This window comes from Rhipicephalus sanguineus, chromosome 3 (genome assembly GCF_013339695.2).
Source record: "Rhipicephalus sanguineus isolate Rsan-2018 chromosome 3, BIME_Rsan_1.4, whole genome shotgun sequence".
NCBI lineage: Eukaryota > Metazoa > Arthropoda > Arachnida > Ixodida > Ixodidae > Rhipicephalus > Rhipicephalus sanguineus.
In genome coordinates, this window is record NC_051178.1 from 296681 (window position 1) to 313276 (window position 16596).

The window sequence follows — 16596 nt, forward strand, 5'->3', positions numbered from 1 at the left end:
ATGCCACGTTGGCCTGGAAACTAAAGAAAAGTTACGTCATGCCCATTGTCTTTAACTGCTGATAGGTTTGTCTTATTTGAAATACTACGTGACCTTGTGCACCACGACGTAAAGCTGATGACAAACACTTCAGGGCCGACTTCGAGTCTGTAAATTTGTTCCATTTTAGTGGTGACTCTAGCTGAATCCTTCGAAGTGCACTGCGGAGTGCCGCAAGCTCCGCAGCAGCTGACGTAATCCTTTGAGACGTTCTAAATTGATAAGTTTCCGCTTTTGCTGGGAAGATCGCTGATCCTGCTGATCCTCCAGCCACTGTCGAGCCGTCAGTGTAAACTTCGATATCATCCTTGTACTACTCGTGCAGCATGTGTAGAGGCAGCTGCTTTAAAGCTGGCGACGAATACTAAGTCTTCTTTCGAAGTCATGGCACTGTAGAGCTAAGTTTATGTCGGTCCACTTGACAACTTGAAGGAGCGAGAGGGAAGGAATTTATGAAAGGCTAGCAGGTTAACTAGACTACGGCCAGTTTGCTACCCTACCCATGAGGAGGGGAATAAGGGAGTAAAAGAGAGGAAGAAAGAGAGGCACATTTCACAGCACACACAGTGCACCGTATCACAGGCGGTCGCTCCATTCTGTCGCCTTCAAGTACTGCAATAAGGATCGTGTGGCTTTCTTGGCTCATGTGCTGTGAGACCATGCTCCCAAATTCTTTCCTTCAGTAAAAGGCCGATTATCGAGTCTGCTCAAGGCACACTGGAAAGTCTGGTGGTGGTGTTAAAATTGGGGACAGCGGTCCAAGAGATGATCAATAGTCTCCACACAGTTTCAGTTTATCGCACATGGATGAGTCTGCCGTATCAATGCGACAAAAACAATTGTGCTCATGCCGCTATTTCACCCCGTTTGTAATAGGAAGGCCAGCTCTTTCTTGCATGCACAAGGCTACTAATGGGTAGCATGGCACAACTTAGACCCGCACGTGACGTTGCGGTGGCCTCGATAGTTTCTCTCGTGAGGGTTGACTTCCTTCTATATAAAATTCTACATTTACGGATGGGCGGTCGTGGGAGTCGTGAGAGTGCACGCCAATATGACCTTAAATTGCGTTGTCGACATTGTAGTGGTGTTCACTAAGCCGGACGTTAATGCATCGGCCGTTTTGGCCTATGTAAACTTTATCACAGGAGATAGGTACACCGCGGACAAGACATTGACCCAATGCGTGAAGCATTGTCTGTGTTTGGTTTTGCATTAGGCCTTTTCACGCATGACAGCGCAAGTTTGTTTGCCCAGTGACACAAACTTAGTAGGCGCGGGAATAAACAACGTATTCTGCACTCTGACCTACTTTCTTAATACAGTGCGAGACTCTGTGAAAAATATGATAACTGCTTTTCTTCCTTTCACATGACTTCGCCCTTCCATACCATAGTTTCCTGAGCGATGAGCACTTTTTCGCATTTGTACGGATGCGTTCCGCTACACCGACCTGAAAACCTAATTCATATACATGTGCATTAAAGCGGTGAACCCGCTACCGAAAGTTTATTTTCGTTTTGCGGGCACATGACTTCTTCAAGGCGTTGGTGAAGCAATACTTCTCTTGACAATATAGAGTGTGCCGACTCAATTGGAAATATGGCTTGTTCACCCATGGTTCAAACGTCCAGTGCACGTGATGTCTCACCAGCCGTAGACGCACGTCCAAAAATCGACTGACGGATTTTTAGAGAAGTGTTGTACTTATACTAAGTAGTTTAGTACTAATCTCGTGAAGAGAAGTACTGCAGAAACTGGTACAAAGGGAAACATGGTCGCAGTCTATTAGAAGTTTACCACGTTTGCAATGTAATGATCTCAGTGTCAGTTATGCTATACATCTGGAAAGCGAACATAATGCGTAACTGTACTGGTTCTCATTTTCGCATTACGTCGAAGAAACAAAACTCTAGAATATTTGTCATCTGTGTTTCTAACCACAGATAATTTTATTCATTTGAAGTCTTCTTAGCACATGTTTCCCAGTCGTATATCCAGTATTTAGCAATTCCAGTGTGTATTTCGTACAACAGCACGCACAGATACGGAATTTCGTTATAGTCTTCCAGATATTCCTTTGCAACCCACACTTGGTATCCTAGAGAGCAAGAAAAAGCGTATGAAGTAGATACGTTGATATTGTTGAACGTACTTTGTCAATTAATTTCACATATTAGTTTGAAACAGTTTCTTCATGAAGGAAGATCGTATATATAAGTTCTTTGTACCAGCCGATCCATTGTGACTGCATGTTATTGCGTTGAGGTAGCTCATTTGGCATTACATAACAACTTCCTGGATGACTTGGATTGCGAACACAGACTAAATATGATTAAGGCATTGATGCTTTGATACGCTCGTGAGGAACTGGCTGAACCGGTATTCACGAAAAGCCAGCTTTTATGCTGGGGTTCTTGGTAAGAGATAATTCCACTAAATTTTGGATCTCGACATGTACCATAAATGTAGGGGACCGATCAATAGCCACCTACATGGGAGAAGTTTTGTGAATATGGGCTTCAGTTCTCAAATATCTGGCGCGCACTTTTATTGAAGACAATACTGCAAAATACGCATCAAAGAGCCCGTGACTGCACTAAAGCGGGCGTAGTTCTTAAATTTAAATGTGTTTTTGCGGCGCTGTGGTTCCCTCGGGTATAGATTCTGGAAGCCGGCGCGTCTCCACAATGCCAGACCGCAGGTATCAGTCCTGGCCACTCCAAGGCCACATCAAGTGCCACCGTTCGCGAGTTCCTCGTTCACTTTGTCTTTTATCATGGGTTAAGGACACTGGTCACGGATGGCTCGCAGAGGCGACGGCTGTTCCCACAAGGCATAAATGATGGAGACGACAGAAAGTCCTCTGCTTACGCTGTTGCCCATTCTATTAAATGAGCTAAGTCCAGCTAGCGTCACACACATTCTAAAAGGCAAATTATAGATCTCGAATTTGGAATAAGGAAGTGTGACCATGTTGTAGCACTTCAACGGACTGACAAATTGCTTGCGTGCAGGGGACTGTATGAGGCTAAAAATAACCATCTAATATCAGATATAAGTCAAGTACTTGAAACAAGGCATTATTTGAGGTCATGAAATGGCTTGTATGCATGCCATTCCCGTGAAGAAAGAGCACAAATTTGTAGGCCCTAGGCAACAGTGTCACAGCGGTAGATTGACTATAACTCAGCTGCAGCGAGGGACGAGCATGAACGAATATGCCGTGATACTAATAGTATAGTAAAAAATATTCAGACAGGCCTAACTGAAAGTAAATTTTATAGATGACTTTATTCGCTGGATAACGGACATAAAACTCCCAAATTTATTTCTGCCGTAACTGCAGCAAGTGAACGGGGAGGCGTCCAGTTATTTGATGCCCTTGCGAAGTACTTTCGCCCACATGCCTTCTGGTTAAAGGGACGCTAAAGAGAAACAATGAATCGGTTTAGATCGATAAATTGTGCTCTGAGAACTCTAGTGTCGTCAATTTCGCCATCATAGTCTTATTAATTACAGGAGAAAATCAAGTCCAATGTTTCATTTTTAAACTTCGCGCCGAAATCTCACCGCGTGACGTCACGATTTCAAAATCTATTTATTGTATTTTGGCGCCATTGGCTCAACAAAATTACCCCGAACTTGGTATGTTAAGTCTATGGCCCCCTCAGAGGACAATGTACTTCATTTTTACCGATTAGGAACTACGTAGTCCCTAGTAGGCGCCGTCAAAACATGTGACGTCATGGTGAGTGGTGCGGAAACTTCAAGGTGGCGTCGCCACCCAGATTTTGTTTCTGCGCGTTTTCTCGCTTACTAAGCGTCTTCTCGCAGCAAGCGTGGTGTTTTTTGTATCGTGAAAGAGTACTTTACTAATATGAGCAATGCTCTTTAGTGTCCCTTTAATCATTCGAATAGTAATACAGTCGTCTGTGTGATGTCTGGCATTGTGGCGAATATTGTTATCTTCATATGCTTTTGGCAACGGGATTTCTGCCCATAAAGTATGCATTACACAATTGGCATGAATGACGGCACCAGCAGCGGTTGTCGACAACGTTTTGTTTGTTGTGATCATAGGTTTAGGCTTAGCAAGAGTAGGGTGCATGACCGAAAGGACAGTGGTGCCTGATCTTTGCGCTTGCTGTGCGTAAATAACTTACTGGCGCTTTCATAATGCCGGCATGGAAGGGCGCAGAAGGTGACCTGTACGTCACCTTCTATCGTAACAGTGTAAGATTTAGCCGTCTTTATATGTATATGCAAGACACCGTAAGCGATATGTCTGCCTTGATCGCCTTACTTTTACGCGCACTTATTTAGCGTTGATGTAAGCGACCCGTGGCAGTAAAAATGCGTCGCGCAGAAAAATTCGTTTACCTAGATATTTCGACTTCAATAGTACGCAGTTCTTGTAATCAGCGTATACAATCTCACTCGTCCATGGAATTTCCTTGCCTCCTGAAAAGAAATAGTAGAACAGGTTCCTAATATGTTCACGAGCTTAATTATTTTTGCATAAAGCGACGCAAACACGTTGAAGACATGTATACAGTGTTGTTAGCTTGGTGTAAGCAGCCAGTAGAATGGAGCAGTGCTTGCTTGATATACATCACCCCACTTAAGGTCCAGAGCGAACAAGAATTCACAACTTTTAGTGGAAGTGGCCGTGCCCCAAATGTAACTTTAAAAAAATTGATATTTTTCATTTTAAGGTTCTTGAGACTTGAGAACGTCTATACTCACAAAACCATGAATTTTTCCAACACCAAGCATTTATATAGACTGATATCTATCTATCTATCTATCTATCTATCTATCTATCTATCTATCTATCTATCTATCTATCTATCTATCTATCTATCTATCTATCTATCTACTATCTATCTATCTCTATCATCTATCTATCTATCTATCTATCTATCTATCCTCTATCTATCTATCTATCGATCAGATCTAGCTATATCATTCTATCTATCTATCTATCTATCTAGCTATCTATCTATCTATCTATCTATCTATCTATCTATCTATCTATCTATCTATCTATCTACATCATCGCTGCTGTTGCAAGCTATGCGTGTGACCAGTTTCTTCATATTCAAAACTGAGGTCGCGTTTTTGCTCATTTATGTTGTTAGGTAAAGTAAATTGAATTATTTTGGCCTTATCACTGATTTGTCGTGCCATAAAAAAACGTCACCGTGTAACGTCATGATAACGTCACAAATTTTGGTGATCTCATACGTCATGATCTCTTTACGTATCACGTCATTGTGTGATGTCATCGCTCGCTCGGACAGAGGTCACGTGGGTTCCATTTGTGTTCACGGACGGCGACGGGCGTGGACGTACGTGGACAGGCGCCTCAATATCAAGGACGTGTGTCGTTTACAGCTCAACTCTAATAAGGCAAATTGAAGTCTCCACGACTGTGACGTTGCGTATTTACTCACACTAACCACTAGACAATTGCTGGTATTCACATGCAGCTAGTTTCTGTTGAATTAGTGCAAGCATTCCGGAAATATACGGGCTGCTGGCAGACCATGTTACTCTGCCTGCAAAAAATATTCCCTTCAAGGCAAACCTCCTTAAAAATCACGCTTCGAGCTCATTGAAGGTCGTAAGTTTTTCTTCACATGTGTGTTCCACGAACAATAGTTTCAGGACTGCGTGTTTTACACAAAGATATACACGTTTAGAGTCTACTTATGACAAGACATAAAAGGCAATATTAGCGGAATGCAAAGCTTTTCTCATGAATGTTTTTTATCGTGTTCGTATGACATAGCAGTAATCCCATAGGTTACATAATGTTTATTTAGGATAAAATTTATGAGCATATCTTTTTCACTTTTGCTAAGCGCTAGTGCACAGGCACCTATTATCTAAACGCTGCAAGGCAGTATATATAATTCACTATAGAATTCCATCGTGTGCCTTATGTTAAAAAGTTGAAGTGTTGTCCGAAAAGTTAAAAGCTGGCTAAACAATGTACTTTATTCCGACTTTCAGCCCTACTCTTCTTTTCATTAAACATTTATCAGTGCCTAGGTGTGTTACCTTTGTCATTCCAAACCGTGATTGCATCTTCGTAGACGTGGCACTTGTTTCTCTTTTTTATTCCAACTGTGGTTGACAGTGTCCTGGAAATTGACAAAGAAATGTATTCTAGAATAGGAATCGGATGCATACTTGTATAAATAAGTACCCTCGAAAAATGCCCTCGTGTAACGAGAACATCGCTGTCCTGTATCGAATAAGATAATGTGCTTGCTACACTTAAACGCATTTCACTATTTTTCAGCATTAGGCGCAGCTGCGGAGGTGCGACATAACTTTTATTCAAATGTAATGGCTTCGACTAGTTAGAAGGAGATTATTTCAGGCTCCCGTACAAGTTGGGGACATTAGACGAGCCAAAAATAGTCTAGAATGTACCACAACGCCAATTATTCGTCGTCATCGCAACGCGAGGAGACTTCTGACCCAACGATAATTATTAGTTGTGCAACCTAGAAGCTGTGATTTAGGATCTATGGAGGCTTTAGTGGTTGACAAATCAGTGCCTGAAACTGCTCAGATCAATTATTCAGCTTGTGAATCACGTTGTGACTGCCGCAAATTCTGATATTCCGCCTGCGCGCTGTATGACATTTCCTTGCTGAGGTGAAGGCGTTAGGTGACTCATCGAGAAGCGGAATGTGACCGTCCGGCGGTGTCGGCGTTGGAGAGAACACAAATGTTTTAGGGGCGAAGCTCCTCTTAGTCTAACCTTGTCACGTCTCCGTTGTCCGGCGTAACCACCCTTGCAAACTGCCCACTCCTTCGTCTTTGCAAACATCCCACTGCGATCCATCACCGATCCATTACTTGACCGACCATAAAGCCGTTATAAAGAAGGGGGAACGGAAGCTACCACTTACGATTAATAAAATTCCTTGTATAAATATATACAGTGTTTGTCACGTCTTTGATGATGTACTGGGCTATCGCTTTGATTACTGCTGGGCGAAACCACTGACGATTTGACGGTGTAACCATGATTGCTTCAGGAGCTTCGCCCAAGCTCTTCATCATTCACCCGTGGATATGCTGTGATATATATCAAAACGTTTATTGAGGGGAAAAAAAAGAAAGAAGTGTTTAGGGAGCGGGTGGGTGGGGCCCCTATTCCAGGGCTCCACTGGCTTGAGCGGCCCACCGCGCCTGGTCGAGGAGTGCTAGCTGCACCACCCGATCCCCGCTGGCGAGCAAAGTCTACCACTGCTCCCTTCCGGAAATTTTGCCGGCTATTTGCGGCGAGTTAATTTCGGGTGGCCTGTTCTGGCAATCCCACGTTATGTGGGCGAGAGTGGGCCTGCCTCCGCACCACGGACAGCTATCACTGTACATTGTGGGGTGAATGGCATGTTTCAAAGAAAGGTTCGGATATGTATGTGTTTGTGTACGGCGCCAGTCGTAAGAGTCCCGCCCGGATAGATCAGGGTGGGGTGGACTGTACTGTCGTCGCTCAAGCCGTTGGTGCTCAAGGATGTCTCGCGGTAAGAAAGGGCTTTCGTCGGAGTGGTCGGCCGCTCGGTTGATAAAAGCACGAGCTGCGCCGTCCGCTCTCTCATTGCCATCGAGTCCTGCGTGACCCGGGCACCAGATGATCGCATGGTCCTGCGTTAGGTCGGGTCCTAATAAGCGAATGGTGCTGTGTGGTAGTCTCCCGGTGAGAAAGAGTCTACATGCGACCTTGGAATCGGTAAGAATAAGTGATGATTGTCCCAGGATATCCTTAGTTTTAATAGCTAGCGCGATGGCTGAAGCTTCCGCGGTATTCGCGGACGCAGCTCGAGTAGTGGCGCATGTCAGAAGCCCTTGACTTGCGGCCGCTCCTACGACTGCGAGGGCGTACTTGTTGGTACCGGATCGGGCGACATCTGTGTACACCGTGTCAGGATTTCCCCGAATTGCCGCTGTAACTTGCGAGCTCGAGCGCTTCTACGACCTTTGTGGTATTGTGGGCTCATGTTTTTGGGAATAGAATTTTTGTTTTCGCCTAGGGAAAACTGGCTCTGTGGTGCCAAAGATTGATCGCTTAACCGACGTGGCGCGAGCTGGTCTTTACTTCGTTCGCTTCGTTTTTCCAGCGAGCACGGGATTTAGAAAAATAAAAAGAAACTGGTGCTCACGTGGCTCCCATTTTGTCTTTGCGAAATCGTGACGCTGAGGCAATAAAGAAGATGATAAGGAAGAAGATTCCCTACCCATGGGTTGCGCCAGAGCACTAAGGAAGAACCAACTAACTAACGAACCATGGCTTTCGACTTTACGTCTCCTTAGGCAACCGCATAAGCGGCCACTACGAATTTTTTTTCCTATTCGAACGCATGAAACTGTACTGTCCTGTATGGTAAATTGAGGAGAGATTACTAAATAAACAAACTATTTAGACGCAATTAACGTGCAGTGCTGGAAATTGGGCAGTTTCAAAGAGAAGCGTTTCTGCCGTTTTCACTCCCCGTAGCCAACTTTCTTCACTTCGAACCCCCCCCCCCCTTCCCTTCCTCAATGTCCTTCAATGTAGAAACGCAGCTGAGGTATTTAGGTAGCTTGACCTATTACCATATAGGCGTGCGCACGAGGAGGGAAAGGGGTAGGGGGTGGGGAATCTGCCTAATCATCTAAGCGATGGCGCAAAGTCTGCCGTATACCTTCACCAAGACGGACCTGTCCCGTCATTGTTTAAAGAGCAGTGTTATGAACACGCAGGTTTTTGACGATAATGGCAGCCAAAGGCCCCTGATGTAGCATTGCAATAACTGTTTGCTTCCCATCTTTACTCCCGGAAAGCCAAGGACTAAAGGCAGGCCATTGTGAGATGCCCGTCACTGCTTGATTTTAATCTTTTTTAACACGAAAGTGTTTTATGCCGCGGTCCACCAAGTACTTCCGTCACCGGATATGACGTTCATAAAACGGACGCCAACGGTTGAGAAAGACAAAAAAATCACAGCATATCCACGGAGTGAATGATGATGAGTGGGCGAAGCTGCGGAGGTTCATCAGTAAACCGTGAATCTTCCGTGAATTCTGCCCAGTACATCATCACCGACGTGAGATCGGGCGCGTTTATACTAAAGGTTCGATGAGTTATGACGACTTGCAGCTCACTTTATTTTACATGTACGCTGTGAATTTTCATTGTTTAGAAAGCCATTGCTTTAGAAAACATCTGGCGTCTTTCGTTAAGCAGCTGGCGTCTTTTCGTTTTGCTTTAGAAACATCTGGCGTTCTTTCGTTTTGCTTTTAGAAAACATCTGGCGTCTTTCGTTGGTTTATTTCATCAATCAACGGCGTTTTGAACAAAATTTTTATTGTTTAATCACGCACAGGAGAAATCTCAGCAGGCACTACCTTGGAGGTAAACAATGGCTGCTAATGGGAATGAGAGACAGAAGAAGTCGGCTTTTAGCTAACACTTACACTTCTACTTCTACTAACGTTTCCTACTGGAACATGCCAATGGCAGCTAATGGGGAATGAGAGACAGAAGAATTCGGCTTTTAGTTAACGCGCACGCTGCGAATTTTTTATTGTTCAACAACGCACAGGAAAAATCTCCCACCGGCACCACCTTGGAGGTCAAGATCTGGTACTAGCGTTACGACTGGTTGCGCACTACTACGATTACGAGGGACGAACGGGTGCCACCTTAAGGGACTATACACGCGCTATACGCAAACCCGCTCCGCACGTGGCGGGACACCTGCCGCCCGCAAAGGGAGGAGGAAAAACCGGAAAGACGCCAATCGTCGCTCACGGGGTACCGGTTTTTCCTCCTCCGTTTGCGGGCGGCAGGTGACCCGCCACGTGCGGAGCGGGTGTGCGGATAGCGCGTGTATTGTCCCTAAGGAGCTTCGCCCCTAAAAACCAAGAAAAAGACCCGCCGCTGGGAATCGAGCACACGACGTTGCGGCCGCGACGGTAAGCGTCCGACGCTAAACCAACTAAGCCATCTTGGGCAGGCGCTGGACTCTTCACGAAAGCGCCTTATATCTTTCGCACATTCTCTCTCGCATGGTGCTCTCTGTTGGCGGTGTAGGTAGACGGGCCGGAGCGGGGCATTGCGGTGCGGGGCGGTGCGGTGCGGGGCGGTGCCGCCGTCTGTGAGAGGTGAAAAGAAGTAATTTGTCACGATCGACACTTACTAGCGCTTACTCCGAGATTTCGCGCGATATCGGAGGTCATGGCTATAGCGTCTCGATACCAGCGAGGGACACTGGCCGCGCTGGCGACGCCGAGGCGCCCTCGACGCAGTTACGTTCTTTGCCTTTCGCTTCGTGTCAGCGTGCGCCGGCTCATTGGAGTAGTGCAGCTTCCATATGCACCAACGCGATTTCTCCGCCGCTGACTACTTCGAATGCGAGAACACCGACTAACAAAACTGCTGCAATACGCGTTGCAGAAAGGACATGATTTCGACGGGCGAATGTCGTGCCTTTGCGGAGCGAGACAGAGGCCAGCGGGACGCACGCGTTTGCGGCTCAGGCTATGAACCTCTACGACCTAGGCGTCAAGACGGATGCATGCAGAATAGATATTGTACAAGCTCTCATATATCACTACACAATAAACACTACTTCTGTGTAGACACGTTTCACTTTCGTGTTATACCGATTCCTATGACGGAGGGATCCATTGAAGCATGTTGTCTTTCGGACTCGACCAACGAGGGGATGGGGGGCACTTCGATGAAACATTGCGCCCCTCAATGAGGAACCTTGCGCATGTTTATGCATATTACCGTTAAAATGTTTATAGACCACGTGAAAAAAAAAAATAACGGAATGGACGCTCATCCTGGCTTTTGTGTGGTCTGTCCGTTTTTTTTTTTCGTTTCTCTCAATATCACAATGAGGTAAAATTATGCAGACCGACTAGCCCGGCATCCCGTATCGAGCGTCTTCAGAAAACCCCTCATGTCAGATCGTTTTCTTAAATGGTCGAAATGGGGCGCCCGCGAAACAGATAGCGAATATGAGCCAATTCCCATTGGCTGATATTAATGTGTAAACAAAGGTAGAAATAGAAGAAGGGGCGGAGCGCTCAAGAGAGCTTCCGTTATGGAACTGATGTCATGTTGATTCTGTACCATTTTGAGATGTATGGTACAGGACGTTCTATTTTATTCCTTTTTTTTCCACCCGACCATAGTGCAGTGTGCGTATCTTACCTGAATATAGGTAATTATAACTAACAGACATGATATAGTTACTCACTCATATAGTTACTCACTCGTTTGTGTCGTTTCGAAGAGCGCTGTAAAACAGTTTCCGTTGCCATTTCTTGTTATTTATCCTCTCTGTTTTTGATGTGACGACGCACCTGTATTTCAAATTTTGCAATTTATCGCGCGAAGTAAACATGAGGTAAAAGCTCTGCTCAGACATATCGATCAGCTGAAAAACAGGAATTCAATTTGCGCAAGTGCGCGTCAGTCCTGGTTAAATAATAAAAAAAAATCCAACCAGCTCCGCTTCGCGCACACTGATGAAGCAGCGAAGCTGGTGGCGTTTCCTCTGTCAGGCTATCGCATTTCTATGTTCTTGCAAGTATTTGAGATACGTTGTATCACTGATCTTATTAAACAATCTTTGTGAAGCTTTGAGGTAGCAGTATAGTTTTATTACCATCTGACCGTACCACTCTTATAAACAGGTTTAGAAAGAAGATTCAACTGTTGCCTTCTTCATTTTTAGCGCACCAGTGGTGAGTAGTGGTATTTGCCCAGTTCCTGTGGCCCATACCCGTTTATGATCAGCGTTACCACAGCCCCGAAGATGAAAGCCTTGACTAACTGCTTCGCTGTTAAAATGATCAGTTTCATGTCTTCCCGCATTCAGTTCAACGTAAACTCTCACGCAAACAGTTTCAACTGTTTTGCTTGAGAGTTTATCGTTTTGGCAAGTTGACATGAAAGAATTTTCGACTCAATATAAATTATACAGTGGCCGTTGAACATCACTAATGCTGTGTTCTACTACAAGATGGCGCACTTTGGAGGCCCTATTCCCTTGGAAACGTCGCTGGCAGGCCTTATAACGCCTATGGGTAAACATTTCCAACGTGATTAGTGCAAATTGTGGACGGTGCTACTACTAACTCTTCATAAATTTTCTCTAACATGTATAGACCAAGCATGCTTTTGAAAATGTTACGTTTATAAATCATAAAACCTCCGTATGTAGGTTGGTTTTGGTTGTTAAGTTTCAAAGCAACTCAGACTCTGAGAGACGCCGTAGTACTCGACATAATTTCGACCACATGTGGTTCTTAACGTGCACTGACATTGCATAGTAACACGGCTCTAGCATTCGATTCCATTGAAATGCAACCACCGCGCGCGAGGACCGAACCGGCTACTTCGGGGTTTCGATTACCTATTTACACAGCGATGGCTAAGCTCCGCAGGCTCGAAAAAGCAGCAGCTATTCTCTGTGATTAAGAAGTATCAAAGCTATAGGTGGTTGATTGTCTGATTGGCTGCAATTAGCTATACTTAGATACGCTTTTAACTGTGCCAAGCTGTAGCTAATTATCGAAATTAATGTAAACTCGAGCTCAGCAAACAGATTGTCATAGCCGCTGAGCTAAACGCCTAATAATGCAGATTGCCATTGAAGAGGTTACTTAGCGGTTTTTCATGTAGTGCACAGTTCCAAAGCTTTAACGGAAATATAATGAGTCGAGAGCCTAAACCAAATGTTAAAACGGTTGCCATCGTGTATCGGTTTCTTTCATCAGAGAGCACCTAAGATATACAATAAAACAGTGTACCGATACAAAAAAAAAAATACTATTGGAGCTTGCCCTATATGCTTTCACTGAGTGAAATGAGATTGCTTATTCTTCCCGAAACCTTTTACTGCCGTTATACTTTTAAACTTCCATCTCCATGTGGTGACCCCATAACGTTGTGATTTTGAATAAATTTTGTACACTTCTGGGTCATTTCTGGTCCTTATCAAGAAAAAGAACTTGGTCGACAGAACTTGTCGATCGTTTTTAAAAATTGTGAGAAATGTATAGTAATCTGCAGATTCACTTTGTCCCTCTTCGTGTCTCTCTTTTTCTTTCCTTAGCTTTCATTTTAAGCACTGTTAACCCTTAAACGCCCGTAAGTTATCTATTGTAAAACTACTGCAAGATTCTTTGAGAACACGTTTAGTGTCCAAGGAAGATAATGCAATGTCAAAACTTTGCTAATATGACCCAAAATTAGAAATTATTAGGGTGGGAATATACTTCCCTATGAGCTTTTGGCAGAGCCCTACTTCTGGTGAATTTCTAAAAGCATGACGCGGCGCAATGGTGAACACATGCACGTAAAGCAAACGGTCGTCGACCACTTGGCATTCTGTTCACTTGAGCAGCACCAGCACCGTTTGTATAGCGCTTGAAGGTTGCTATTCTTCTAGGAGAAGCCGGTACCGGTGAAAGCCGCACTTCATCTGGTACACCGAACGCTTTCCCTGTCACCTTGAAAGGCCTTGGGGTGCGTACGTGGCTGCCCTCATCTTCCACTGTATCCGTTCAGTTGTCCGAGGAGCCAATGATTTGCATTGCAGTTGTATACGGTCGTAGTCTGTTGCACCCCCAATTCGAGCGATTGATCATGGACAAAGGTTCGTCCACATCGTCATCTTCCTCGCTGCCTCAAGCATTGTTTACGTCATTAGGTAAAGAAAAACACAAATCCAGAGCCTCCTCAACAGTCAAGACCCAAGCGCGTTTCCATCTAGAGAAAAAGAACATGACTAGCATGGCTGAACGACCGTAGGGAAGTATATTCGCACTGCATAATTGCAGTTCAAATGCAGATAACTTTAGTTCCTCGTTGCACGAGACTGTCAAGTGAACCACATATAGCCCTACACTTGAGGTATTCAATATATACCTGTGCTCGGTTTTCTCACTGCGACAAATGCATTCATCCACAGAGTTATTGCAACTGTGGAAAACGCACGCGATGAACTGTCGCGCAGATAGAAAAGTGCCTGTGGCGCCAGCGGGAAGTCTGGCGCCGGTTAGCTGGTTGTGTCGGAGTCGCAAAGTTTTATTGCGATAACCATAGGCGTGCGCACAGGGGGGGGGGGGGGAGCAGGGGGCCGGCCGCCCCCCCTAATCACTTAAGAGAGGGGGGCGCAAAATTTTTCCCGTACATTGACCCTTCTAGTCACCTAAGAGGGGGGGTGGGGCGCCAAATCTGCGCCATACATTGACTTAGTAGGGGGAGGGCGCTGCGATGAACCACTGCCACTCCCCCCCCCCCCCCTGATGGGTAACCCTGCGCACGCCGCGATAATCATTATATGGACAGTCTCGGCTGATTTTTGCCGTCGTCTTGCACCGTATATATATATATATATATATATATATATATATATATATATATATATATTATATATAAGGCACAAAGGAAATCAAATCAGAAAAACTTTCCGGCATGCGGAATCGAACGGGCGACTTCTCGATTTCCAGCGAGCCGGCGTTAGATGGTTACGCCACCAACAGCCTGCTAACAGCGAGCTATTTATATACACCATTTCCTTCAGCAAGCTTAATTATTCGCCACATAGATGGCGCGATGTGCGCGTATTGCGCGCTTTAAAGATCATCGCCCCGCTCCTGCGATCGCCGTTGGTCTTCGCCCTACAGGGCGTGGTTGCCCTTCGTGCGCTTATCTCGAGGAAAGAAGGGGGCGCCCGTGGGGGGGGGGGTGGAGCGGGCGGTTGTATGTCTTGTGCTTTCCCCCGCGATGTCCGCGCTGAAGCCACAGAGCGTACGAAGGTCACTTCGCAGCGGCCGCGTTTGCGAAAGGAGCGCGCTGTTTCAAACAGAAGTAACAATTGGTGACAGTTCGCGCTCGTCCTGTGTGTACCTGTTCGTTCGTTTCGTTGCGTCCTGCTTTACGTTTGAGCAGTGCGCTTCAAGTGTCGAGCTGTGACGCATGATAGTTCGCGCTCGTCCTGCGTGCGTTCTTTTCGTGCGTCCTTTGGGCTCGAGCGACGCGCTGGCAACTTCGAGCTGCTTTCCGTTCTTCGCGTTACATTCCAAATTATTGCTATCGCATTCATTGTTCGCCGTTGCGGCGAAACTGTGACTTTTTTTCCATTTGATTCTCAGAGCATTGCTCCAGACGTAGCAACCGTCTCAGGGCGGATGAATTAGGGCTCTTGGAGATAGTAACGTTGAAACGAGGAGGGAAATATCTTCCCTACGAGCGTGTAAAGGTTAAGTATCAGGAGCACTGAACTCGTGGATTACGTTATCTCCGCAGACTTGACATAACAAATTTTATAGCTCTTCTGAGCCAGCGTCAATCTTCATCCATGCCTACCTCAGAGGCTCTTAAATCTCGACTATTAAAGGACCAATATACGCTATTGCAGAAATATAAACGTAAGGTGTATTCCTCATTTAGGTCACTTCAAGGTCCCGGGGCACGGCTTACGTCAAGCTTGACCTATATTAAACTACAGAAACACAGTATATTACATAAACGTAGTATTTGTTTTTATATAGAAAAAAAAAAGCTGCGAGATCATTGCCTTTCGAGCTGGTTTGGTCGGAAGCTTTGAAGGGTCAACTATCTTTCGGAAATATACGCGCAATCCTTGTGATTGCCAAAGCCTTTTCGTGGGGTGATCCCGAATATATGTGGCCGTCTCACCCAGCAGCAAAGAAACTGCTCTTTGGTACTGATGAAAGAGAGTGGTCTCATATTTTTTTCCTTTCCACACGACAGTGTTTGGAAACGCAGCTGCGCCTCTTCGAAAACGCAGTCGTTTTTTATGTAAGGTATGTCTTAAATGAGAGCGGACGACATGTACAGTAACTGGTTAGGCTTCCTGGGGGAGCTAGTTCTATAAGTAAAACAAAAAAAAACATGGCTGATCCCTCTGTCATAGAATCGGTATAACACGAAAGTGGAAAACGTGTACACTGACGTAGTTGATGTTTGTTGTGCTTCTTGTCGCCCCAAGGGCGAAGGAATGAATGCTACAGCACCAAATTGTAACGTCACGCGAAAAACGGAGCAGCTCGAAACTTGCAACGCGCTGCTCAAGCAGAGAGGACGCACGGAACGAACATACACAGATGAGAGCGAACTGTCCATTTGTAACTTATTTCTGCGTGAGCACCGCGCTCCATTCGCAAAGTGCCGCTGCAGTGGGCCAAGTGACCTTCGTGCTCTCAACGCAAGACGTACGAACCACCGCGATCACGAGATAAGAGCACGCACGAGCGACCGCGCCCTGTAGAGGCGGGCGCTCGTCGCAACGGCGGCGACTTTTAAAGCGCGCTCTTCGAGCCCTTTGCGCCATCTCGCTACTGATAACGAAACACGCTGTAACACGGATCTCTGAGTAATCGCCACCGGCAAATGGTGTATATAAATAGCTCGCCGTTATCATGCGAAGAGCGTGCCGTCCGTGGCCGAATCGTTTCGCGCTGCGGAGCAAGGGGTCGTGAGTTCGATTCCTGGTGACGGAACTT

The 16596-nt window shown here is 45.6% G+C and overlaps 1 protein-coding gene across 2 annotated transcripts in view; it reads right to left on the minus strand.

Moving 5' to 3' along the window:
• Window positions 1-1965: 1965 nt before the first annotated feature.
• The window catches only part of LOC119384819 (uncharacterized), a 22438-nt gene continuing 7807 nt past the window's right edge, over window positions 1966-16596 (minus strand). Inside the window, exons 2-5 of one of the 2 annotated variants that reach the window (XM_037652513.2) lie at window positions 11332-11495; window positions 6109-6191; window positions 4423-4503; window positions 1966-2140 (exon numbers count right to left, since the gene is read on the minus strand). In XM_037652513.2, coding sequence (XP_037508441.2) covers window positions 1992-2140; window positions 4423-4503; window positions 6109-6191; window positions 11332-11495 — 477 coding nt within the window. In that variant the 3' untranslated portion in view covers window positions 1966-1991. The remainder of the gene's footprint in view (window positions 2141-4422; window positions 4504-6108; window positions 6192-11331; window positions 11496-16596) is intronic. The other variant, XM_049414334.1, reaches the window with a different exon arrangement.